The following is a 26,787-nucleotide window of genomic DNA, read 5'->3' on the forward strand; positions in this document are numbered from 1 at the left end:
CAGGCCTCTTAGTTAGGTGGGAGACACTCAAGAGCATCTCAGAAATTTCTAGTGCCTGGACCGGGATAATAGTTTCCCGTTTTGTGAACTTCCTGAAACATTACTTTGGCAGTTATATAAAAGGCAAAATCAACACTCTTTGCACACTGTGAAAAACATCGTTAATAAATACATTCTTAAAAATCTTGTCTTCTTGTTGCGTACGTGTACGTGTTATGTACTCGAAAGGACATGTAATGTCCGCAAGCGCCTCTAATGTTTAAGAAATTATGAAATATATGCAAGATATCCATAAAGGTGTATCGCAGCTTATTTCTGTTACATATATAGAATAAATGAATACGTTGTTCTGAGCACGGCAAATGTATGTCTACAGATTTGACTGAGCAAGACGCTTTTGCTTTCCCAGCTTGATTACTTCTAAGAAAAACATGCTGTTCCTTCTTTCTTTCTGCTATATATAAATTTTTCTGAAGAATGATTTTCGTTGTTCTTGTACAGACCTATCACGTAGATCATGGACCAGACCTTTTTTGTTTACCTTCTTTCTGTGTATTTTAGTGACACAACTGAGAAAATTATAGATCATACTCTCGTATACATATTGACACATATATAAAATATCTAAATTATGCGACTTTTCTTAATTGTTTTCTTTTTGTATGCTGTATTACGCACATCATTTGGCAAACGAGTGAATTCACGGGAAAAACTGACATATCTATGTTTTTACTTTTATTCATTAAAGTTTGTTTTGCATAATTTACATTAACAAATGCATAAATGAAATTTACATGTATATTATTTTGTAAACTGACAAAATACGTTTTCACTTTTCTCTTGCTTCAGATACACCAACCCCTGTGGAACAAAATATTTGTCTAATGGAACGTTGTGTCCTTGCATAGTCAAAACATTTAAACCAGTTAAAACAGATTTAGAGAAATTTCCATTTTTCTTGTGAAAATTTAAAAACCGTCTGTTTTGTGAAATTCCACCTTTCTTCGGTTTTGGTGGCTCTTCAGGCTGTTTTGGACTTTGTATTCCACTATCAACAGTGTCCGAGGTCTGATCAGCATTGTCACCACTGTGATCAGAACCATAAATTGTTGAACTCTGGCTCAAGGTACTTTCAGTGTCTGACATCGAATCGCTTTCACACTGGTCACTTTCTTGACTTCCGTCGGTCGAATCGTCTTCCGTTTCCGGTCTAGACTGGCTCTTCCTTGCTCTACGTTTACCTGTTCGCGTCTTTTTCTTCTTGTAGACAATTATTCTGCTGTCTGCAGGCGCCATTCTACGTAAAACGATCTCTTTCTCAGGTTTCGGTTCCGGTAGTGATTCCACAGCTTGTATTTTGAAATCTCTTACAGACTGTGACAGATCTAGTCTACTGTCATCATTGTCTTCAAATTCTGAATCGGACATTTCGCTGCCGCTAAGGTAGCACGAGCTCTGACTGTTGAATGACTGTTGCTGTTGCCTATATGCCACGTGTGTCTTCACTTCCTCTATCTTGTCGTTCAGCTTCAACAGCTGTGACATCAGCGACAAATCCTGGTCCATCAGGTCAGCCTATAATATAATAAAATGTGTCTGCATATAATTTCACGCAAATGAAAATTTCACGCGAACAATATTCCTTGTATTTATTTCATTTTTACTTGAAAAGTACGTTGAAACTGAAGCAGGGAGGAGGGAAGAGTTAAGAATTTAGGGGGGGGGGGTTGTGGTCTAGTGGTTAATATGTCGTCCACTCAAACCGAAGGTCGTGGGTTGGAACCCTACTGGGGTCACGACCACGACTTCTCATATGACACCAGTACTGATTTTCACAGGAAGCGGACTTCGATCACGCTGGAAGCTTTAATCGCAATCGAGCTAAAATAAATAAGTACAAGCTAAATTCAAGCATTAAGGCTCATTTATCGAAACCATTTTTTTTTTCAAATCATTTTAGGTCAAAGTATAAGTTCATGTCAGCCTGGTATAAGACCTGCACGCTTCGCAGATCCTCCTGCCCTTCCTTATACACGGATTACATTAACGGGGCAAAAATGAAACTTAATTCTTTGAAAGAAAATATTTCATATCATTCTAAACAAAGGACGTTGACAGAGTCAAAATTTTCTTTTGTTCAGATAGCATTGTTTTTAGTAAATTTTGGTGGCGTTTTCATACTTATATTTTTCTTTTGTGTATAGATTAGCCGATAATGTCATTTAAACAAAATGTCTAACCACTGAAAAAGTTACAGTATAATTTCATTGTTTTAACTTAGTCAAAATGGAGTCAACATAATATTATGTAATATAATACTTTTGAATAGTACGTTTAAATCCAAATTAAATACCTATGTAATGAAAATGCATTATAAATCTAATTCATAAGTTGAAACTTTTAGCAAATTAAACATCCTTCCAGCTTCCTTTAAAATGTTTGTACCAAACTGAATTGAATTCGCTATGCTCGAAACCATTTCAAGTTGTTTTTTCTTTCAAGCAAGTTCTTTCTAAGACTGATAACCAAGTATAAAATGTTTCCGAAAACCTTCCATTACAATGTGATAACGTTTTGTTTTAGAAAGTCAGAACTGTATAGTTGGTTGTCTGACAAAAGCGAACCTCTAACCAAATATCGACCATTATTGTGTTTCGTTTCAATGTGACAGAGTTTACAAACCTCATTTCCCTTTGTTATGAAAGACTTCAGCAATACAATCATTAAATCAATTATTTACAAAAATATGTAAACTATGTAATATGTTCGGTAAAACTGATTTCAGACAGCTCACTGACAGTACGGATTTCAGACAGCTCACTCAGTACGTTAGCTCTTGATTTAGCCTTATGTTCATAACACATTTCTACTCTCAGCTGAGTTTGATATGTGAACTTTATTTCTCATTCCTAAAATTATGTATTTAGTCTGTGGCTATTTTGAAGTCACTATTCAGAATTGATTGCCAGTCTCAATTGGAATTTAATCTTGAAGTTCTAGTAAAATTTGCCACCAAAATTGCAATATCAAACTCAGATGAGACGGATGTTTTTCCTTTTTAACATGGAGCTCAATTTCTCCTGACATATTTAATGTTTTCACAATTCTGTTTTTTGTTTTACATACGATTCTGCATAATCGTGCGTTTGCTGTTAAGATGGTACAGAGAATAGAACTAAATGTCCTGCCCTGGTAAAACAGCAAACATTAGATAAATGCATATGACATAGACGGATTATTAAATTTTACTTGAAAATAAATTACTTAACACTAACCATTTCAGATCGTAGCCTGTCCATTGCATTGTCAATACGAGAGCTAGGTTTGCCTTCCATTTTCTCAATGGCACGAGTGTGCTTTGCTGATCGAACAGATTGTTTTATGGCTTCAGCAGCTTTTTGATGATTGAAATAAAATTGTCTGCAGTTGTTGGATAAATCTATCGCTGCTGTATGTGGGTCTTTCATTGATAATGATCTATAGGAACGAGAAAGGTCATATGTGCTCTCGTTTAAAGAGTCAGTACTATCCACACACGTCCGTCTACTTTTTGCCATATCAGGAGTATATTCTGTCTTCGTTTTGGCGTTGTCTACAGTTTTGTTATTTTCTACTTGTGCGTTGCCATTGACTTTATTTTTATTCACTTCGTCCATTTGGTTATTGAAATTGTCTTTACTATTATCTTCCAAGATTTTATCATTCATGTTTTTAGTTTTTTCTTCATCTGTACCATTAACTGCTAAGTTATTTTTACTATTTCTGTGTGACCCTCCATTTACACTATTACTGCATTGACTGTCTTCTATTGCTTTGTCGTTTTTCTGTCCGTTAGGTCCAATATTTGCACCTCTATTTTGTAAAGAAACATGTTCAATTGTCAGACTTTCACAGCTTCTCTTCTTCAGTGATTCCCGACTATTCTTGATATTTTCACGAATAGTGTCAATACTCTCTGAACTCGCTTTGTTGTTTCTCTGGGTGGTGCTTAAAACTTCTTGGCTTACATTGTTAACCCAGTCCTGTGCCAGTCTAGATTTTTCCATATTCTCAATATGTAAGATGTTGTCACTATTTGTTTTGTTAACCCATTCCTGTGTATCTCTCTGCTGGTCTTTCTTCTCCTGACCAGTTCTTTTTCTGTTGCTGCGGTTAAATACCCCTCGCGATTGTTGCTGTATGTTGAATGCTTGTTCCTCATTGGACATAGCAAACGGTTGCTGAGCGGCTACCGCCATATTCTGATTAATCTCTTGTTGTAACAACAAATTATTATTTTCTCCCATGTCTGACAATTACAACGGAATTAGCGCACAAAAAAGAGATTATTTTCCTCTAACTCTTAAATCAGTTATCCACTTTTATTAATCGTAATATTTCTTTTTATTTGTCATTCGAAGGATCAAGAACATTATTTCTACTGAAAATTAAACTTAAATCGTCATTCGAAAGATCAAGAAAACGTATTTCTACTGAAAGTTAAACCAAATTTACGCAATTTATATTTAAAGAAAAGTGGATTTAATAACAAACAATAGAAACACCGAGCTGCATCGACGTGAAAACATGTATCTACCCAACCCGCTTTAAACAAAAGGTATTCAGTGATCATAAACAATAGAAAATGTAACAATGTTGAAACAGCGAAAATATGAATCAGACAAACACAGCACATTTTGATATAGTCGGGTTTATAAGGTTACTATCTGACTATTGCAACGTTTAGATATCTAATTTAGAAGTATATTTTATCAGGAATACTAAACAGGATGAATCGGAATAGGCCAGGACACACACTTTGTTTTGGATGCTTTCTCAATCCATAAAGCACACAGAAAATGTATAAATAACCTACAAATATTCTAACTTTAAAACCCTATCGACTGCTGAATACCCTACCTCACCCCGTGTAAAATAGACGAATTTTAAAAAAGATGTGGAAAACGGAATGATATAAAACATTTAAACACTGAACAAATCTATAAAGCAAAAGCGGTGCATCGTGAATGAGCCTTTGTGCAATAGGCGGATGAGGCTTATACAAAAAGGGCACTTCATTAAGTGTCGAAAAAACTTCCGAACTTACACGAAATAACTTCCTTTTTATTAAAATATGTAGTCGAGTTGAGGCATTCCTCACACTCGAACTGTTTTTTTTAACCTTTAGCCTGCTGGCGGCAAGTAATTTTGCCTTTGCGACCAGTGCAGACCAAGATCAGCCTGCACATCAGTGCAGTCTGATCATGGTCTGCACTGTTCGCTATTCAGTCAGTAAATTTTCAATGAACACCCCTTAAATGATAAGTGATTCTGCCCAAATTGAATGACGGACAAACCCATTTAAGAAATTTAGCAGGGTAAGGGTTAATTAGTATTTAAGAAGGATCAGCGGATTATTTCCAACATAAAGGAAGTTGACAACATATTTTGCTGCCTAAATATGCACTTTTTATTAAATCAATGAAATTCAGTGTTTGTTGGGTGGGTGGGGGAGGGGAATTATGTTATCGTTTTTCAGTAGTACTTCAATTATATAATGTCGGGCAGCTAAGCTAACCAGTGGTCCCTGATTCTATACCAGTACTAACCTGTTTTTCGCAAGAAACTGCCAACTTCTCCATATGAACCAGAACGTACGGAGAACGTAAGTCTCGCCCGAGGATCGAACTCTCGACCCCGTGAGCCATAGATTTGCACTCTCCGGAAAGACTACCACTTGAGAGTAAAAGCTGCAGACAACCATAATTTGAAACCTTCTGGCCTTTGTCTTTTTTTCGTAATGCCTGTAAGTTCTGTTTATTTTGAAATATGACACCTGAACTTGTTCCGAATAATGCACAAGCGTTAAACAGATAAAATGACTAACAAAATTGTAAGACAAGAGCTTTTTTTCCCCTATTGTAACACTGCGTTACCAATGACGGCTAAAGCCACCGTTTTACTGTCGGCTACTTGGCTACTTGGTAACCCGTTACTTAGTAAGATCAAGAAACATAATTTTTTACTCAAGCCTTGTATGCTCATGTACAAATATAAATAAAAAAAAAACATGTTAGTTTCATTTAGCCAGGTCTCGGACCTGTGTAATATAGGAATCATTCATATTTTATTTAATTGCCAACATCTTATACCTAAAAAAACAACATGTTAGTTTCAAGAGTAAACAAAAGGAAATGAATTAATATAAGTTTTCGATGAAAGCTTGTTTTCAGATCCTTTACATTAATTTGATTATATTTGATTTGATATATTGTATGTATGGGATTTATGTACATGATATATTTAATAAATACTGTTTAAACTAAGAGTAAACTAAGTTATCTAGGATATACAGAAATGTTGGTTCATTCCCGAGCCCACCATTTGAGAAATCCAGCGTCAGTGCTTTATCGGACAGTATTGTCGTGGCCACCGTCAATTTAGCATTGATGTGTTCGTAAGTTTTCGTCGTGTAGATATTATTATAATTTTTCGAGCACAGAGTCAAGAATCAAGCAGTAGCCACCAACACGCGCGTTAACCAGTATACACCCCCACCACCTGCATTTCTCTTGATTTAGTAATAGATGGCAACTTTGTTATGTCGGCGGCCTGTCCACTCAATTACACTGTGGTTAATTTGTAATGACCTCTAAATAAGCCTGTCGCGTTTGTCATAGTAGCCACTATCCCTACTCATAGCTTCGTGTTCTAGGGGAATGAGATAAGACTGACAACTTAATTTCATATATTCCTTTAGGCCAACTGTCCTATTAGAAATTAAAATACACGTACGTGTAAACGAAATGGAGCTAATTGAAATAATATCTAAAGAATGTTGTTTGTACTACTACTACTACTACTACTAAAAATCGAAAACGTTATGCCCATATTTTCGAGATTTTTGGATTAGTAGATTTTTAGATAAGTCGGGTTGATTAAAGACAAATTTCTAAGTATATGTTGTACTAATACCTACGGTCTTTCAGTATAGAAATTATAATTAATATTTGATTTAAACATAACTTGTATGATTTTCATTCACCTGGGTGTTTTATATTTAAAAGAAATAAGCACGTCGCTATGAGTGGTGTCTTACAGCGAGAATTTTGTCCCTCGGTTATAAGTGATCATTTAGCCAGGTCTCGAACCTGTGTAATATATCATAATAAATCATTCTTATTTAATTTAATTGCCAACATCATATACCCAATTAATCTACCGCGAGTTTTCCCCTAAGATTAAACATGACATGTCTTTAAACATTCTTTATATTAATTATAACAATAAATCATTTTTTCAACGTTTTCGTCAGTCAGCAATATTTCAAAATTTATTTTTCACTTTGATGTACACATGTTTTCGTTATATTTAAAAAAGAAACACTTATAATTAAGTTAAGTGAATTCACGGTACAATTTCGAAAATGAATGGAAATACTATAGATTGTCTAAATGGCACTGCCACTGAAGTGGAATCTGACCGTATTTACACATTGTTTCTGGAGAAAGAAGAATTAGTATCTAAACACGCACACGAAATGGATCAGCTGTCAAAAGATAAAAGCACTTTGGACAGAACTTTGTGGATATTGCGAACAGAAATGGTAAATATTGTTGATATGCTACTCGATGTTATAAAAATTATGTTGTTGTTGTCAAATGTATCATGTACTTTTTCGTTAAAGTTGTCAGTTATATAGTTTGATTGACATAAAGTACACAGCGTTATTTTTCTTTTGATTTTTCCCTAATTTTTCAGGAAGCTTCATTGACATAAAGTGCTCAGAGCATTATTTTCTTTTGACTTTTTTTTCTAATTTTTCAGGATGCAAAAAGTCGAATACCGTTTCAAAGATCTTCAGTCATTTTTATACTTCGTATGTTGTCTATATGAAAAGAAAGATATATTGTAAGCACTAAACAAAACAGCGTAGAAGTTTCTTTGCTGACCCTGCAACATTTGAAAAATATCCCAACTAAAATCTACCCAAAACTAAAAGTCCCAATACCTACCCATGAGTTCCTTGGAAAGATAGATTTTGTAGGAAAAATAAGTTTCTGAAAACATCTAGAGCTATCATTTTATTTGATTCATACTAAGGTAAGTAAACATGCCGTCTAAGTCAAAGGTGTATGGAAGCCTCCATCTCTAATATGTTACGTCCAGCGCTCCTTGGAAGCGTGTATAAATTATTATATATACTAACCGTATCATTTTTTCACCAGTACCTGTTTTAAACCGTAGTTTTTTAAGCAGTGTACTTATCTATGTGTCACTTATTTGTAATAATTGTAACTATCTTTTACCCTCAAGCCAAAACGAGCGTCATTCAGTTACCAAGGTGACATGACAAATATTTGCCCTCTCCGCAACCTAAGCTTTTAAGAAGTGACGCATATTAATACTGGTATATATTTTTTATTTCTTTCTAGAAAAATATGTTGTTATTTTTGTTTGTCTGTGCAAAGTAAGAAATAAACAACTGATATTCGTTTAGCACTTTTTTGAGTGGTGAGTTTTTTTTTCTGCAGTAGGAATCGAAAAGTTCTGGACTGATTAAAAATTTATGTTACAGAAGTAAAAACATCCGTTTATTACTGTTGTTGTAGATTTTTTTTCTTACTACAATTTTTTTGACAGATTCTTAAAACTTGAAAATAATACGAGGCATGAATTTCGTTTATGAATACTTTAGTATATATTACATCGGTTCGCAATGGGGTTTCAACGTGCTGACATGTGACATTAATGTAAACCTTTATTATTTTGAAATTCTCTTAACCAATTATTTTTTTGTTCTTTTTTCTATAGCTTCATCTGATGCAATGTGACATCCAGCTTTGGAAGAAGTTGAGGGAACTGAACGCCTCCTTAGTCGTACTGAAGGAGGATATTTTACAGCAGAAGATATATCGCGCTAGATCCGACTCCCTATCGTCTGCGTCGTCGGGTACCGACAGTTTTGTGTCGGCGGAAGAATACAATGATGTAATATTCACTGATACGTCTGAAAACCGTGTTTTGTCGTGGATTAATCAGAGTGACTTTGGTGGTAAGGAAAAAGGGGAAAACGTACCCGGGACCGTGTCAGTAAATTACGTGCCACGGTCTCCGACTTGTAGTGACCCTGAAAGAAATAGGAAATGGATCTTTCGGGATCATTTGCATAATTCATGCATTAGTGAAACATTAATTAAGAATTGCCGAATATTAAATTCGGTTGCAAACTCAGTACATACGTACCTAGGGAGTGCAAATGATTTACAAGATGTGTTTTATTCCTACAGTTTAGATCCATTTCTGATAAACTTGCAAAAAGCAAACATGATGAAGTGTACGGAAGAAACGGAAATCATATCCAGAAGGGATTTTACTTATTACAAGTCATCACTTCGTTTGCTGGGCTCAGTTCGGATGCAAAGCAGAATATTTGAACCCAGTCTAACTAAATGGAGACCATTTGCATTGTCTCAAACCCCAGACAGTTATATCATTGTTCCCCCAAAAGCATTTTCGAGCATTCAACCGAGGCCGAAGTTACACAGACTTGCAAATATTTTCGAAAGTGGAACATTATTTTTACATACTGTAACCAATGACGCAAAAGAAGTTGATGATAGAGACAAAACTAAAATAGAAGAAAAGGAAAACAGAGAAAATTTAGAAGAAACAGGAAAATCCGAGACATCGCTTTCTGCAGAGCATGTGGGGAACGAACCAAATCTTGAACGTAGTCAAAGTGAATCTGACGATGAAACAACTGGTGATTGCAATGGGTACAAACATGATACAAAAAGAGTGTCAGAATTTGACATATATTCGTTTAGTAGTGATTTTCTAGAGATGGAGGACGGATTTATAACATGTCGGATAATGACTCCTGATATGGAACAAGAACTGAAACAGGCTGTGCTCCAGCAAGACGAGTTTGAATATCTAACAATTGTTGACGGTCGTGTAACGTTTGCACCTCATGCAAAAGATACTGATAACGAAGAATCGTACTTCTTAGGCTGGTTGTTTGAAAACAAGGAATTTGAAAATGTAGACGAGTCGTTCTACATCAACAGACTATTTGAAGAAACGGATGATCAGGAGATTGATGAAAATATGGACGATTTTAACCTCATCAGTTGTTTACTTAAAGACATCCAGCTGGAATCCGGAACAATGAGTGAGGAAATAATAAATTCATATAACGAAAGTGAGCTATTTCACGACATGGATGTCGATACTGTATTACCTAATCATAAATGTACAGATTCGTTTTTAGCTAGTCAATTAGTTAACGAAGAGGGTGATGAAAAACTTTTAGAAGACAGAGACACAAAAGCGCACCATCTAGAAGACGTTGCATTAAATACTGTTGCATCGGGTTTACCACAGCATTTAGAAAACGAGATCGAACATCAAAACAACAAATATAGTTGCGATCAAACCGATGAATAATTCTAACGATCATTAATTTTCTCTTAAAGCAAGAGACGTCTACTAACAGGCAGCTAAAAAAAAGAATATGTGCTATGAATTCCAAACAGATGTTTGATAGAAAATGTATGTGCTAGCAAATGTATTTAAATCCAGCATTTTAGGCTGTAAATTTTTTAAGTGAAAAATGGCCTCAAATCATTCGGGTAGTCTGTTATTGTGTAGAGCAGGCTGTTTTATCAAGGATTCGAGGATGAACAAGTGTTATGTAACTTTTATTTAACGTTCGAGGCATCGAACACAAAGTTTAAAATTACTTTAGAACACTTTTATTGAGATAAGAAATATGGTGAACTGAGTGACCAAGAACAACCTTAGCGCACATACATTAGCTGCGAGTAATATACAAGTGTGTTGGTGTACATTTGTATCTATAGGATTACTATTTTGTTTCTCGTGGGTAGTGCTATGCTAAAATCGTTTAAAAATTTATTCAACATCGCTAAAATTCTTAGAATTACATTTGAGTTTTTATTGTTTCTTGTAGACTTACTAGTCTAAACATTAAATTATCAATCCCGAGATTTTCAATCTTTTGTCTTACTTACTTGTAAAGTATTTCAGATTATACAACATCTAGTTGAATAAATCCAGTGGTCATTTAGTTGGCAAATTTTGATAAAGTTACCTACTTTTTCTTGTTAAATTATTGACAAAAGGTTATGCAAATAATGCGCAACACTGCAGTCAAGATGGGCTATTCAGGGAAAAATATCGAAGTAAATCGCGATATTGAATATTAGGTATTTCTATTTAACGTAAATTTCTAGTAGTGTGTTTCCGTATAACGCTTTAACGTTACTAATTTTTGGACTAAGGTAGTACAATATGTTAATAAATTTTGTAGACGCTGACCCTTAAGCTCCTGCGTTACCAATCAGTTCGGACATGAATCGCCTTATATCGGTCTTCAATCATTTATAACAAAAACATGTTATAGGAATGTGTCGGTGATATCATTGAAGTGGTGTTGTAGTATTTTTGCCGGAGTACGTACTGAAAATAATGCCTTTTCTGCATCACGACATTGTTTACCTATTTTAGCATGGTTTTCCGAAGTAAATGAGAATAGTTCTTAGATCTGCTGGAAGATGAACAGCAACGAGTATTCCACAATGTTCGGATCATTTATGTGGACTGCAAGACCATAATAGTAATTGAGCCGCGCCATGGGAAAACCAACATAGTGGCTTTGCAACCAGCATGGATCCAGACCAGCCTGCGCATCCGCGCATTCTGGTCAGGATCCATGCTGTTCGCTAACAGTTTCTGTAATTGCAATAGGCTTTGAAAGCGAACAGCATGGATCCTGACCAGACTGCGCGGATGCGCAGGTTGGTCTGGATCCATGCTGGTCGCAAAGCCACAATGCTGGTTTTCTCATGGCACGGCTCGTATGTTTTAAGGTTTAAAGTTTGAAGGTGAAGGTCATGAGATTCAGTCATCTATATCATAGGTCAGTTTGTAGGTTTTGCCACAAGAATTGTTGAATGCGAGTACGAACGAAATTAGGTCATTAATGTGGGTTGTAGGCGATCTGTTTCGTATAGACGGACGGACAAACAGTTCAATCGCTAAATGTCTGAAAGCATAATTTTTATTTTTACTCATTTATTCAGTTAAAACTGGACAGACTTTCACAGATGATGCACCATAATCTACATTAAGATTTAAGCATTTATTATCACACAATTGCAACAGGTTAAACATAAAATATTATTACAACTAAAGTACTCTGCCATTTATTGATGTATATGCGAGGCTTTAAAACAACTTGTAAACATCCAAAAGATATTTTCATAGCCCGGAATACATAGAAAAGAATGTTAGACACAACTAAAACAAAGTCAAAGGTGAAAGTTTGAACAAGTGCCAGCTGAAAATGAATGAGTTGGACACAAGCGATATTTTCTAAAACGGACTTGCAATCAGTTCACTAAATGAGCCGCACCACGAGAAAACCAACATAGTGCATTTGCGACCAGCATGGATCCAGACCAGCCTGCGCATCCAATAAATTTTGCGCATTAGAACGGACTGTTATGTTGGTATATGCTTAACAGTCCGTTCTAATGCGCAAAATTTATTGGATGGACAACAGGGGCAAATCTGCAAGACAACCTATTTTGATGGGTACAAGCAACAATATCCCATATTATAATACTTTGATTACCTTTCCATCAATCTCTAACTTTTACTCTGCTAAATTTCTAAAATGGACTGGTCTATCATTCAATTGGGCAGTACCATTTATTACTGGAGGTGTTTACTGAAAATTTACTGACTGAATAGCAAACAGTGCAGACACGCATGTGTGGGCAGATCTTGGCCTGTACTGGTCACAAAGGCAGAATCACTTGCTGCCAGCAGGCTCAAGGTTAAAAGAGTTTAACAGAGCCCTACACTTAATGTAGTTAATCACAACTAAACACTTCTATTACTCTTCATTTTACTTCCAATGGCATAAATGCAATAAAAAGAGACAATGTATTTCCTGATAAAAGATAATGAATATTCTCACATGATATTTTTTAACAAAAATATTAGCTTAAGGCACTATTTTACAGTTTTCAAGTAAATGAGCCACACCATGAGAAAGCCAACAAAGTGCATTTGCGACCAGCGTGGATCCAGTCCAGCCTGTGCATCCGTCTGGATCCATGCTGGTCGCAAATGCACTATGTTGGTTTTCTCATGGTGCAGCTCAAATTTTGTAATTGCACATGTTGACTGAAGTATGTCATTAAATACTTTTCTAAAATTTGGACTTTACTGATTATTCTCAAGTATTTCTGTTTTATTCCAAGCCATACTTTGGGCTTGGGTTGAAAAAAGCACATGTATAAGCACTAATAACTTGTCTATATAACTAGGCCGAAATATTTGGTACATAACCACCTCATAAACTAGATGTGTCCACAAGATACTTGCACACCCACATACTGTCGTTATTTGTTGAGAACACAGACTATGTAAACTCAAATATTACCAGGGGATGGAGAGTAAGCATATCACAAAATATAACCAAGAATCACAAAATTAACTGAAAGAGTAAAAGTTGTATTTTTTTGGTGTGGGTGGGGGGAGTAGGATGGTTAGGTAGATCCACCCTAAAAACAGGTACCTCTCATGCTGAACAATACCCCTATAAAGTTTCATGAATCCAGGTCAATTATTTTTAAACACATGTAACATTAACTTTGATGCCCATATAATACCAAGTTTTGACTAACGGTCATAACTCTGCTCTGTGTAAACCTCACCCCCCACCCACCAAAACCCTGTGCACAACTTCACATGATCAATAATATTGCTGTAAGGCTTTGAGACTCCAGATTAAATACTTGTGACACAAACTTTTATGCCTTTTTACTTTTTCAACAGCCATGATTTAGGTCTACTGGAGTTAAATCCCAGGTATATCACTTAACAAACTGAATACAGTCCCAAGTCAAATACTTTTCGAGATATGCACACAACAATTCCAATGGACATCCATACAAAGGCAATTTGAAGTGCCCCCACCTCCCAAAATGAAGTGGGGAAGGCACAAAAATGTCCTTAAATTAACCTTACACATGGGCCAGCCCTACACAAGACAAGTGACAGAGTATTGCAGTATGGGTGAAAAAACAATTTTACTTGACCTTCAATAGTGACCTTGACCTCTTACCGACAACCATGGGTCATGTGCACGTAATCATGGGAACATTTCTGTGTAGAACTAAAAAAATCCTTTAATGCAATTAAAAGTAATGGAGCAGAAACAAATTTTTACTTGTCCTTAACCTTTACTCGACATATTGTCTCATCATGGGGAACATTTGTGTGTAGCACTAAGATAATCCATCAAAGCATATAAAAGTTATGGAGCAGAAACACTTTTTACTTGACCTTCAATAGTGACCTTGATCTTTGACCTACAAGCATGTCATGTATTTGCATAATCTACATAGTGCCCTCTATTCACATACCAAGTTTTATGAACTTAGCTTGAATACTTTTCGAGTTATTGCAGGATCCAGATTTGCGGATGGGCACACAGACGAAGGGCATTCGTATAGTCCCCTTCCATGTTCCACCGTAAGGGGACTAATAAGCTAAAAAACAAAGGGTCTTAATAGCCATAGATCACTCACCTGAGTTTCAAAATTTAAAAGGCAATTTTGGTATAGAGACATCAAAGAAATGTATCTGTCAAAGGTATGCATATTCAGATGATAATTTTCAAGGGATTTCATATCGCCATACAGTGAAACATAGACCAGCCCTGTGGGCCACATTTTTTGATATGTCAAAATGGCCTGAACTATCTTCATAGATGGTTACATAAAGGAAGGATCTTCTAACATATCTTTAAACTGGACCAGGACTGGTCTTCCAGACAAGTGGATTTTTTAAAATGTTTTCACTACACACACATGAGAAAAAAAGACCACACCTCTCTAGCAAATTCAAAATAGTGTAAACACATTTTCGAGGTCACACAAAGAATATTTTTTATAAAATTATTTTGAATTGGTAAAACCTGTCTTTCCTCCCCGGCTGAGTTACTCAAAGTGTTGTCCATTGGCAAACTTTGCTCTCCTAACCTATAATATCAAATAGTGATAAAATACCAAAATATACAGATAATAACATTACAAAGTGGTTTTTAACAGATTATTTCCATTTTCAAAAATATACAGATTATAACAACAGATTTGGTGTCTAACAAATATTTCCATGTTCATAGTAGTCACATTATAACAATAGATGTGGTGTTTAACAGATTATTTCCATTTTCAATGTAGTCATGTTAGAACAATAGATGTGGTGTTTAACAGATTATTTCCATTTTCAATGTAGTCATGTTAGAACAATAGATGTGGTGTTTAACAGATTATTTCCACGTTCACAGTAGTCATGTTAGAACAAAAGAGGTGGTGTTTAACAAATCTTTCCATGTTCAAAGTAGTCATATTATAACAATAGATGTGGCATTTAAAAGTTTATTTCCACTTTCAAAGTAGTCACATTACAACAGCAGATGTGTTGTTCGACAGATTATTTCCATTTTCAAAATATACAGATTATAACAATAGATGTTAACAGATTATTTCCACTTTCAAAGTAGTCACATTATGACAACAGATGTTATGTTTAATAGAATATTTCCATTTCTGGTTAAGTAGAATAGACTTTAAAAGTGGCCACTTTTTTTTATTAGCAACTGTTTTGTAAATGCCAAAAGCTTAATCTGATCATTTTTCTTTTCTCTGTTTCAACCTTCCAGTATGTATTTAAAAGAGAAGTGACCATGCTTTTAAGCTTTAATTAAGTTTGAAACTAGAGCTATCACTAAAGGTGATGAATGTACCCCCCGCATGCACTGACACAGTACATTGCAATTTGACACACACAAGACTGCATAATTATGTGGACTGTATGTATATAGACTGTATGTATACAGTATAGTAACAAAAAACAAAGTCCCATAACTATGCAGAATATTTATCTAAAAGAATGTAACATGCCCCATGCACAACTAGGGTTGGTACTGATCACTTGTGTGAAGTTTCATTAAATTGTGTGAAAGGGTTTGGTAGATTAGGCACGCACAAGATTGCATATGAAGACTGTATGTACATAGTATGTTAACAAGAAACAAAGTCCCATAACTCTGGAATTTTTGTCGCTGAAAGAACCTAACATGCCCCATGCACAACTACTGTTGTTACTGATCACTTGTGTGAAGTTTCATTAAAATTGTGTCAAGGGGATGAGGAGAGATGGTGCGCACAAGATTGTGTCTATGTCTATAGTATAGTAACAAAAAAACAAAGTCCCATAACTCTGGAATTTTTTTTTCTGAAAGAACCTAACATGCCCCATGCACAACTACTGTTTTACTGATCATTTGTGGAAGTTTCATTGAATTGTGTCAAGGGTGGGAGAGATGTGACAAATTGTGTCTATGTAATATTATAGTAACAAAAAAACAAAGTTCCATAACTCTGCAAATTTTTTTTCTAAAAGAACCTACCATGCCCCATGCACAACTACTGTTGGTACTGATCACTTGTGTGAAGTTTCATTAAATTGTGTCCAGGGAATGAGGAGAGATGGTGCGCACAAGATTGTGTCTATGTATATAGTATAGTAACAAAAAAAACAAAGTCCTATAACTCTGCAAATTCTTTTTTTAAAAGAACCTAACATGCCCCATGCACAACTACTGTTGGTACTGATCACTTGTGTGAAGTTTCATTAAATTCTGTCAAGGGGATAAGGAGAGATGGTGCGCACAAGAGTGCGTCTACGGACAGACGACCAGACGGACAACCTGAAACCAGTATACCCCCCCTTACAACTTTGTTGTCGGGGGGTACAATAATTTAGTGGAAGGTCATCAAAGGAAAATATTTGCCGAATCATTTGGAAATCAAGACAATAATTTCAGAGATTTTTAAAATTTTGCAGAGAGCTATCTTGAGAAAACTAGCCTTGACCACTAGCCATGTTGTAAGACAAATCGACATAGCTTGAAGATATTTGGTAGTGGGTCACCCAATGAACACTTCTGTTAAAACAGTTTGAAATCTGGCTAGATTTTTCCCCTAATTATTTTTTGGTTGCCACTTCAACCAGAATTCTACATAAATGATCTAGATTTCAAGCAATCTTGTATAGGAACACCTAAGGAATATAACTGATTTTGACCACAACAGGCATATGGTGACTGCAAACCCTTTCCTGCTCAGGAGAGCTGAAACCCTGAAATAGCCGTATAACAATCACAAAACCTCACTTGCTCAAGTTAGCCAAAACCCACAAAGTAATTGCAAAACATGAGTTACTTAGGTAAGCCGAACACTCACAACAGTGCATGTGAGCTTATATCCCACAACAGCTACACAGTGATTGCAAAAACTTGCTACCTCAGGTAAGCTGAAAAATCCAAACAGCCACAGAGCATTTGCAAAACCACCTGCTCAAGTGATCTGAAAACCCCACAACATTCTCCATACACATGCAGTACCATTAATCCTCTCAGTCAGTAAAATGAAACTAACAACAAATAGCATAAAAAAATCCCCAGCTGACTTCTTCCATCCAGAGCTTCATTAAACCAATCAAAACTAAACATGACGAGAAATGAAAATTTTATGATTTTATAACTTTAACTAGAAGTACAGAAATATGGGTCTCTGTAAGTTGAGGATCATAATTATTATGCACATATCAATTATTCTAAAAAGACGAGCTCAAACATGGTGGAAAATAAAACAATCATGTAAAGTACTTTTGAAAATTGGTACTTTGTTAAAAAAATATATAACAATAGGCAATGTTTTCTCTCACATTGCTTTTTTTTTTTATTAAACTGGCCACTGATGAAGTTATGTATCAATTTGTCAGTACTCTCTTTCAACAACAAGTTTGTATTCCCGAGACAGACTTTCTTTGTCATTGAAAATATCTTACTAACTTACATAAAATATGCCTGATAAAGGACAAACCAAAAATGATCACATGACAACCTGGAGAAATCATGTTGAAGAAATCTGTACAAAGGAACAATATTTGTACACTAGAACTCCAGTATCTAGACTAAACTGGACAGTATTATCTTTTAAGTGTTTTCAGTATAAACTGACAAAGATTACCATTTAAGTGTTTTCAGTATAAACTGTAATTGAGTATAAACTGACAAAGATTACCATTTAAGTGTTTCCAGTATAAACTGACAAATATTACCATTTAATTAAGTGTTTCCAGTATAAATTGACAACGATTAACATTTAAGTGTTTCCAGTATAAACTGACAAAGATTACCATTAAGTGTATCCTGTATCAAGCATTATCTTTTTAATTTTTTCCAATATAAATTGACAAAGTTTATCTCAGTGTTTCACATTATCAACTGATGAAGATCACCTAGTTGAGAGTATAATTCTTCTAACACATAACAATGGTTAAAATTTACAAATAAAAGAACATTAAAACAACATAAAGTCACTTCCAAGATGGATTTCTATAGTTCTATAGTAAGTTGAGATGGAAACATTTTAATCCTATAGATCTACTATCTATTTTCTATAAATAAAATACAATGTGCTAGCATGCAAATAATATAGCACACAATGAAAACAAAACAAAAATGAACACAAGTTGGTGTAATCTGAAGAATCAAATAGTTGCAGCAAACATCAACATTTCTTGCCACAAAAATTTTAACCTACAACTCCTGAAAAAAAGTAGTCCTTTTTCCATAATTCAGCAGTAAACATTACCAACATCACATCCTTTACACCAGTCTAGACATGCTATCATATTGCCATTAAAACACTGTCTTCATTCAGTATTAATGAATTCCTACTGAACATGAAACTCCAGTACCTTAGCAGCCTACATCAACCTATTCTATTTGCAAATCTGGTTCCAATTGGATTTTTTAAATTTCAATGCAAACTGTGAACACAGTGGAAACTTTAAAGGCAATACCAAACCTAACCCTATGTTTTGTGTCACCATGAGAAATAACTTTGGGCTTTCTGAATCAAACATTTCTCAAAATGCTTAAACGGTCATAGAAGAAAGAAAACATTCATTCAGATATCATATTTGTGTTCTTTCAATTTAAAATAACTTAAAGTAAGTAGTTTTCACTTGATAAATAATATATTTGTTTAGAATAAACCTGGTATTAATCAGAGAAAGATCATGCTCATTTTTTTCCATATATAAATCCAGTCATTTACATGCTCATTTTTTTCCCATATATAAATCCAGTCATTTACATGCTCATTTTTTTCCATATATAAATCCAGTCATTTACATGCTCATTTTTTTTCCATATATAAATCCAGTCATTTACATGCTCATTTTTTTCCATATATAAATCCAGTCATTTACATGCTCATTTTTTCCATATATAAATCCAGTCATTTACCTTTTTTTAATATATAGATTTACATGCTCATGTTTTATGCCTTAAATCCTCATTTACTTCATTTTTTCTCATAAAATCAGTCATAATGTAATTTATTCCAAATAATCCATTTTACATGCTCATTTTTTTTTTCCATATAAAAATCCAGTCATTTACATGCTCATTTTTTTCCATATATAAATCCAGTCATTTACATGCTCATTTTTTCCATATATAAATCCAGTCATTTACCTTGTTAATATAGATTGTAAAGTGTTCATGTGAACTTAATGCCTTAAATCTCTTTGCTTCTGTGCTTTCGTCAAGAAATAAGTCATAGATATAAAACCTAAATTTCATTTTATATGGATAATTTTTTGTTTTTTTTCCCTGGTAGGTAGGTTCTGCAAAATGATGGGGACTATAAACATAGATTCGATTTGATATTTCCTAATTAGAAGTTTTTGTATCCTGCTGCTGAATTCTTAAGTCCAGTAGTTATTTTTTCACTATACAATTTTAGAAAAAGCATCAGTCTGCCCTTGTCATATTTATAGTTGTCCTTGTATTTGGACTTGTTTACATTCATGATTTTTAAGTTACATTTTCAAGTTCTGTTTTTCCGCTGCATAACACGTCAATCAGATCCAAGTTGTCTTTCCTTGCCAACTAGTCAGTGAGTGAGTATAATACTCTACCCAAACCATACTCATCTGGTTTGGTACAACAGAAACCGTCCTGTCTGAAGTCAAACAACTTCTATGTGGTATAATAAATACACATTTCCGTTAGCAAGTTCTCGGCCTAATACAAACTTTCTGCAATCTAAATTAAAACCAAATATATACATATCACAGGAATTTTCTTTCATCACATTCCAAAACTACATTGTGCTCTGTACTAATACTAATTTCAACTGCACTCTTAAATCACTGACTTTAAAAGTATTCTTCTGTCTCTAACAAGGGAGGTAATCATATCTTCATTTCCCTGGATAAGGTGATAGATTATTCCGTACCCTCTCACACACCTCTTGTAAAATAACTGTCAGCAGCAGTTTGCAGTGGTGAGTACTGTTTTATACGACTTCTCCTTCACTGATATTATGTCTTAAGCCAGTCAGAAATAATTTTCACAACAGGGAGTCACTAACTTAACTCTTTTTCCTCTGTCATTCATCACTTGTTGACGGGAACTCTATGGTTTTCTGGCCTCTTTCTGGATTAGGCATTTTGAATATCTTCATCATTTTCGTAGATGCAATGCCAAGATTACTGAAAATAAAAGATATGCACTAACAAAAACACTACAAGATAAACAGCAAACTGTAAGATAGCTAACAAACTTTTTTTTAAAGAGAATATTAAAAGGATCTTACATGACTGCCTGTGTAAGACAGGGTTTCCCAGAACCCAAGGGGCAGTGTTGAATGGAAAACTGAGCGCTAGCGACACTTGTTTTATCCAGCCCCCCCACCCCACCCCACCAGGTTGGGAAAACACCTGCCTTACACAGACAGGTTAGATCATTTTTCTTGCCTGCTGTTGATATTATTTTAATATTTTCAAAAAGATATTATAAATTAAAAATTGCTTATAGACTATGATGTCAATATGCACATGTGTTGTTTCTACCCATATAACCTTGTCTTTCCCCACTAGGTTGGCAAGAATACCTGACTTACAGTAATTCTAAAAAGAAATATAAGTTTTATTAAAGTAATTAAAATGATCCCAGTATCTTGTTGACTTTCGACTTTTTATAAACAAGCAATACCTCATGCTTTGTGGAGACAGGAATATGAACTGCCTCTCTGTTTGTGTGCGAGCAGTTTTCATCATCATTTCCATACTTATCCTTCTGTTTACCATGTCCTGAAATACAACCATTTCACTGAAAATTTGTTAACCTTTACACTGCTTAATTTCTAAATGGACCGGTCCATCATTCAATTTGGGCAGTAGCACTTCTTGTTCAAAGGGGTGTTCACTGAAAATTTACTATACTGAATGCGAAGGCAAAACCACTTGCCGCCAGCAGGCTAAAGGTTAAACACTAGTAAAAAGAGGAAGAAATTTGCAATTGAATACAATATTGATGTTTACTGACAAAAGGTAGAATTTAGAAAGAACTTTATATTAGGACAAGAATACTCAGATACCCTTAGCCAAAACAGGAAAATTTTCATCTGGCTTACAGTTTAACATATCCTGAAATAAGACTGTATGTCTTGAATGTATTAAATGATAATAATCTGAATACAAGTGTCAAAGTGCTACCTTGTTATTTTCAGGGTGGTGGATAGAAACAACCGATCAGATGCTTTAGCTTTTAAGTCTGTTCTCCAGAACTTTTTGCTTGGGGGCACAAGTTCAATTGTGCAGGATATCTTGATGTTGGTCACACATTTTCAGATTTACAACATATTCAATACAAGTACATATCGTCATGTCAGTGCAGTAACTCAATAAGTGCATATATATTATATAAGCACTTATTGAATTATTGCGCTGACATGACGATATGATACTGATGCTATATATGCATAACTTGTAGTATAATAGAATATACAGCTCATATATTTATGACATCAGAAAACAGGATTTTCTAATTTTTTTGAAATATTTGTTTGTTTTGGGTTTAACATAATTTTTCAACAGTATTTCAGTTTCAACTTCCCCACATGAATCAGAGGGTGCAGGAGGAATGATTTCAGACACAATGTTTTTTATTGAATCATCATAGAGAACATATGCCGCACCCGGGGATCGAACTCACAACCCTGCTAGCCGCAGATCTGCACCCTCCTTATTGAGCTAAGAGGGCGGGATTAGGATGTTTTTCGAAGTAAAAAATTATCCACTTGTAAAACATTAACATAGCATCATTTAATTCTAATGAACCATCCTGCATGAAAATGATGACTGGGAAAAAGACAACTTTATTTGTTCTTTGTGACACTGGTACAGAGAACACTGCCACAGCTGTCTCTCAATCAGTAGTGCTAATCTCTCTTTCGAAATTAATCAACAGAAAAATATAATTGAGCCGTGCCATGGGAAAACCAACATAGTGGCTTTGCGACCAGCATGGATCCAGACCAGCCTGCGCATGCGCGCAGTCTGGTCAGGATCCATGCTGTTCGCTAACGGTTTCTCTAATTGCTATAGGCTTTGAAAGCGAACAGCATGGATCCTGACCAGACTGCGCAGATGCGCAGGCTGGTCTGGATCCATGCTGGTCGCAAAACCACTATGTTAGTTTTCCCATGGCACGGCTCAATTGTATAACAGGTAACACAAGATACATGAAAACATACCATGAACACATCAAACTCGTCCAAGCATCTGAAAGGTGACTCCATGGCGTCCCAGAGAGCAAGGATAAAGCAGACGGTGGAGAATGACCTCTCACCTCCTGAGAGGGACCTCAGGTCCTTTGCACCTTCAGTGCCAGCAGTTTTTGAGGGCTGCACCTGTGGTCAATTGATGTCACAGTTAAAATGAGGGAAGTTCTATATATATTACAATGGATTTTAACAGCAAAGACAAATAAATTTTTTCAGAAAATAAGTTAGATCATTTACTTAAAAAAGAACTTCAAAGGATATTAGTTAATAAATTAAAATGCAAAATTAGCAACTTTCAAATTAATTCAAGAAATCTTGAGTTTTTCAATATCAAATGCTATTCATGATAATTTAAAAACTATAAAATCAGTAATCTATGCTGTGGAATAAATCTTGTTGAAAATTCTATTGATCACGCAGCGGAGTGCCACAATACTAGTGGTATGAAACCTCATTAGTAAATTCCAGCTAAAATATTTGATTTTTACAGTAAGTTACAAGTAAAAACATGATATATACAGTCAAATCTGTACTACACAGCTATCAAAGGGATAAGTGCAATCTTGGCTGCTTCAGGCAGGTGTCTGCTCAAGTCAGGTGGAAATTAGAACAACAAGAGCTGTCTATAACACAGCACGCTTGACTTTTCTCAGTGCTTGACTCTGAATTAGAGCTCTGCCAGTAAAACCTTATATTTGACTTTATCAAAAACTTTAACCAAAAAATTCTAAGTTAAAAAGGGGCATAACTCTGTCAAAATTAAAATCAGGGTTATGGGGATTCTTTCTCCTGGTGTAGACTTTGATAGTAAATAAGTAAGTTCCAAGTCAAAAGTTTTGATAGTAAGAGAGATATTTGACTTTATCAAAAAACTTGAACCAAAAAAAATCTAAGTTTAAAAGGGGCATAACTCTGTCAAAATTCAAATCAGAGTTATGGGGATTGTTTCTCCTGGTGTAGACTTTGACAGTAAATAACTAATTTAAGTTTCAAGTCAACAGCTTTGATAGTACATGTAACAGAGATATCTGACTTTATCAAAAACTTAACTAACGGCGAAGGCGTCGCCAAGGCGAATAGCTCTACTTTTTCTTCGAAAAGTTGTGCTAAAAAGTAAATTTTGGAAAGTAAGCTGACTAGCTGCTTAAGGCAAGTGGCTGCTAAATGCAGGTGGTCACTCAGGCAGGTTAAGCTGTAAGGTTTTATAAGAACAAAACTTGCATGCAAAATAACAAAACGAAATTAAGTTAAAAGGCACTGTGAGACATTTATATTAACTCCAGCCGATGTTTTATTTATCTAATCTTTAGCCTGCTGGCGGCAAGTGATTCTGCCTTTGCCACCAGTGCAGATCAAGATCAGCCTGCACATCCGTGCAGTCTGATCATGGTCTTCACTGTCTGCTATTCAGTCAATAAATTTTCAGTTACCGTGCCACTGAATAATAAGTGGTATAACCCAAACTGAATGATGGACCAGTCCATTTTAGAAATTTAGCAGGCTAAAGACTAATTCCTGAAGCAAACTCTTTCAAATATCTTAGTTTATTACTACAACATTTTAGTATTAACACAACACACTGTATCTGGGAATTCTAAAGATGCAAGCTTTTTGAAACTCCTTGTAAATTATAAGTATTTTTAGAAGGTCAGGTATGTTAAATCAAACACAAGGAAAGCCGAGATCATTTGTAAATGTTTTCACAGAAACAAAACTTGTTAACATTCTGAATTAAAATGTCAAGAAACTGGGATTTTCCAACAGAAACACAAAATTATATTCGAAAACAAAAACAAGAAACACAAAGACATACATAAAAGAAGGAACAATCACCACCATTACACATGTACTAAATCAACTAACAAAAATTACGGACTTCATGTAGCAAACCAGACTTACAATGATTTTCAAAAGGATGAAATTGTTTAAAATGTTCAGTAAGAGTTCTAAAGATACTATTTCTGTCAAGACTGCAGAAAAATATTCAGGAAATTAAGGAACCAATAGCCAAGTACAAGCAATATGGTCATGAAAAACTGTCAATAAAGTTCTAAAATTGGGTTTTAACTTTTAAGTCTAAAGACTCCCTCTTAAATCACTATGTAATTATATAACCTTAAATCATGAGGCAAAAGCATTTTTATTAAACTAGCCTATGACCTTAAGCTTGAAGTTCCAAAAGCCTGTGACTAGCATAAAGCTTCAGCACACTATAACATACCGTATACCCCAGTATAACCACCCCCACTTTCTAAAAAAAAACATTATAAATGTTTATTTTTTTAAATTTGGCCCCTATAAATGTCATCCCACAACATGCAAAATGCAATGCCCCCAAGGTTGTTTATTCAGAGTATCAATACAGTGTGTGCTAGTTTAAAATAGGGGATGCTTATTTGGGGTATACGGTATGTGCTAAATATATACATGATGAAATAACAGCTTTCATGTCTTTACAAAGATAGAGAACAAGACTAGCGTAATGTTGTTGTTGTTGGGTTTAACATCGCACTGAGACAATAAGTCATATAGTGACACTCCAGCTTTGATGGTGGAGGAAGGCCCCAGGTGCCCCTCCGTGCCTTGTTTCATCACAAGCGGGCACCTGGGTAGAACCACTGACCTTCCATAAGCCAGCTGGATGGCTTCCTCACATGAAAAATTCAAGGCCCTGAGTGAGGCTCGAACCCACATAGGTGAGGGGCAAGTGATTCGAAGTCAGCGACCTTAACCACTCGGCCACTGAGGCCCCACTAGCGTAAAGCCAATGTATGAATTTTAATTTAAGTCCTTTTAACTAAAATGACGTGTCACCTTAATGTGGTGCAGCAAAACCATCACTGGTAAAATGGAGAAACAACCAAAGTTTCGTTGAAATTCATTCAGGACATAAAACTAAATGGCTATTCTTGCAAATGCTTTAACAAAGTTCAGCAGCATTATTAGCAAATACGACCTGCCCAGTTATGACCTTGAAAATAACAAAAATACGAAAACACACTATTAACTATTAGTTTTAAGTTGGTTGATTTAAAACATGTGTTATGGTTTAGTGAAGCAGAAGGAACATAAACTGCAGTAAAAGCAACAAGAAATAGAACAGACTACTCCAAATCTGTTAGTGCTAGCTTTAAAATGAATGAAAAAGGTGTTTAATATTAATTATTGCATCAACGCACCTTCCGTGCCGTTTCACCAATGAAGTGGTTAGAAAGAGGAGATAAAACATAATTCCGATAATTGTGCCTACAAAACACAGGTCTGACTGTATTTGAAACAAGAGGGTCATGATGACCCTATATCGCTCACCTGTTAAATATGCTACATGTAATATATAAAAGGTCGCTTCTAGAGTGTTAACAAGCTTTTCCTTTGATTTGAGCGAGTGACCTAGTTTTTGAATCCACATCACCCAGTTTTGAACTTGGCCTAGAGATCATCAAGATAAACATTCTGTGCAAGTTTGTATCAAATCAAAGCATAAATGAAACCTCTATATGGCTGAAAGGGCCAAATTAGAATTTTTTTTGCCCCTTTCAGGAGCAGTAACTCTAGAATCTATGATGGACTGTAGGAACCGAGGTCTTATTGTGACTTAAGTTGTGTGTAAGAGTGGTTAAAATCAAATGTAAAATGTCACTTCTATCGTGTTCACAAGGTAAAAGATTAACAAATTTTGACTCTTTCAGGGGTCAATTAAAGGCCGTAACACGGGAACCTATGATGGATCCGACAGATTCATTACGGAATCAAAGATCTATTGTTGTTAAAGATATCTTGCATGTTTGTATCAAATCAAACCTTAAATGAAGTCTCTATATGGCTGCAAAATCCAAAACAGCAAATTTTGGCCCTTTAAGGGGCCATAACTCTGGAACCATGACAGGATCTGGCCAGTTTTCAAAAGGAACCGAAATATTATGCCAATACAAGTTGTGTGCAAGTTTGCAAAATGTGGTCCCTATTGTGTTCACAAGAAACTGTGGACAGACGATGGCGGATGAAGGCCGATCACAAAAGCTCACTTTGTCACTACATGACAGGTGAGCTAAAA

General features: G+C 35.2%; 3 protein-coding genes across 6 annotated transcripts in view; 1 reads left to right on the top strand and 2 right to left on the bottom strand.

Moving 5' to 3' along the window:
- Positions 1 to 722: 722 nt before the first annotated feature.
- Positions 723 to 4,533, bottom strand: LOC123524630 (dentin sialophosphoprotein-like). The gene is made up of 2 exons (XM_045302956.2): positions 3,276 to 4,533; positions 723 to 1,575 (listed from the first exon to the last, which is right to left on the bottom strand). Exons 1-2 carry the CDS (start codon positions 4,284 to 4,286, stop codon positions 802 to 804), a joined length of 1,785 nt encoding a protein of 594 aa, XP_045158891.2. The 5' UTR covers positions 4,287 to 4,533; the 3' UTR covers positions 723 to 801.
- A 3,862-nt stretch (positions 4,534 to 8,395) lies between these two features.
- LOC123523465 (uncharacterized) lies at positions 8,396 to 10,994 on the top strand. Its single transcript, XM_045301138.2, has 2 exons — positions 8,396 to 8,493; positions 8,794 to 10,994. Exon 2 carries the CDS (start codon positions 8,803 to 8,805, stop codon positions 10,429 to 10,431), a length of 1,629 nt encoding a protein of 542 aa, XP_045157073.2. The 5' UTR covers positions 8,396 to 8,493; positions 8,794 to 8,802; the 3' UTR covers positions 10,432 to 10,994.
- A 7,511-nt stretch (positions 10,995 to 18,505) lies between these two features.
- LOC123524626 (structural maintenance of chromosomes protein 6-like) overlaps positions 18,506 to 26,787 on the bottom strand; it is a 50,249-nt gene continuing 41,967 nt past the window's right edge. For 3 of the 4 annotated variants that reach the window (XM_045302953.2, XM_045302952.2, XM_053538685.1), the window contains 4 exons: positions 22,704 to 22,859; positions 21,161 to 21,258; positions 19,521 to 20,658; positions 18,506 to 19,405 (listed from right to left, as the gene is read on the bottom strand). In XM_045302953.2, coding sequence (XP_045158888.2) covers positions 20,556 to 20,658; positions 21,161 to 21,258; positions 22,704 to 22,859 — 357 coding nt within the window. In that variant the 3' untranslated portion in view covers positions 18,506 to 19,405; positions 19,521 to 20,555. The remainder of the gene's footprint in view (positions 19,406 to 19,520; positions 20,659 to 21,160; positions 21,259 to 22,703; positions 22,860 to 26,787) is intronic. The other variant, XM_045302951.2, reaches the window with a different exon arrangement.

This window comes from Mercenaria mercenaria, chromosome 3 (genome assembly GCF_021730395.1).
Source record: "Mercenaria mercenaria strain notata chromosome 3, MADL_Memer_1, whole genome shotgun sequence".
Classification (NCBI taxonomy): Eukaryota; Metazoa; Mollusca; class Bivalvia; order Venerida; family Veneridae; genus Mercenaria; species Mercenaria mercenaria.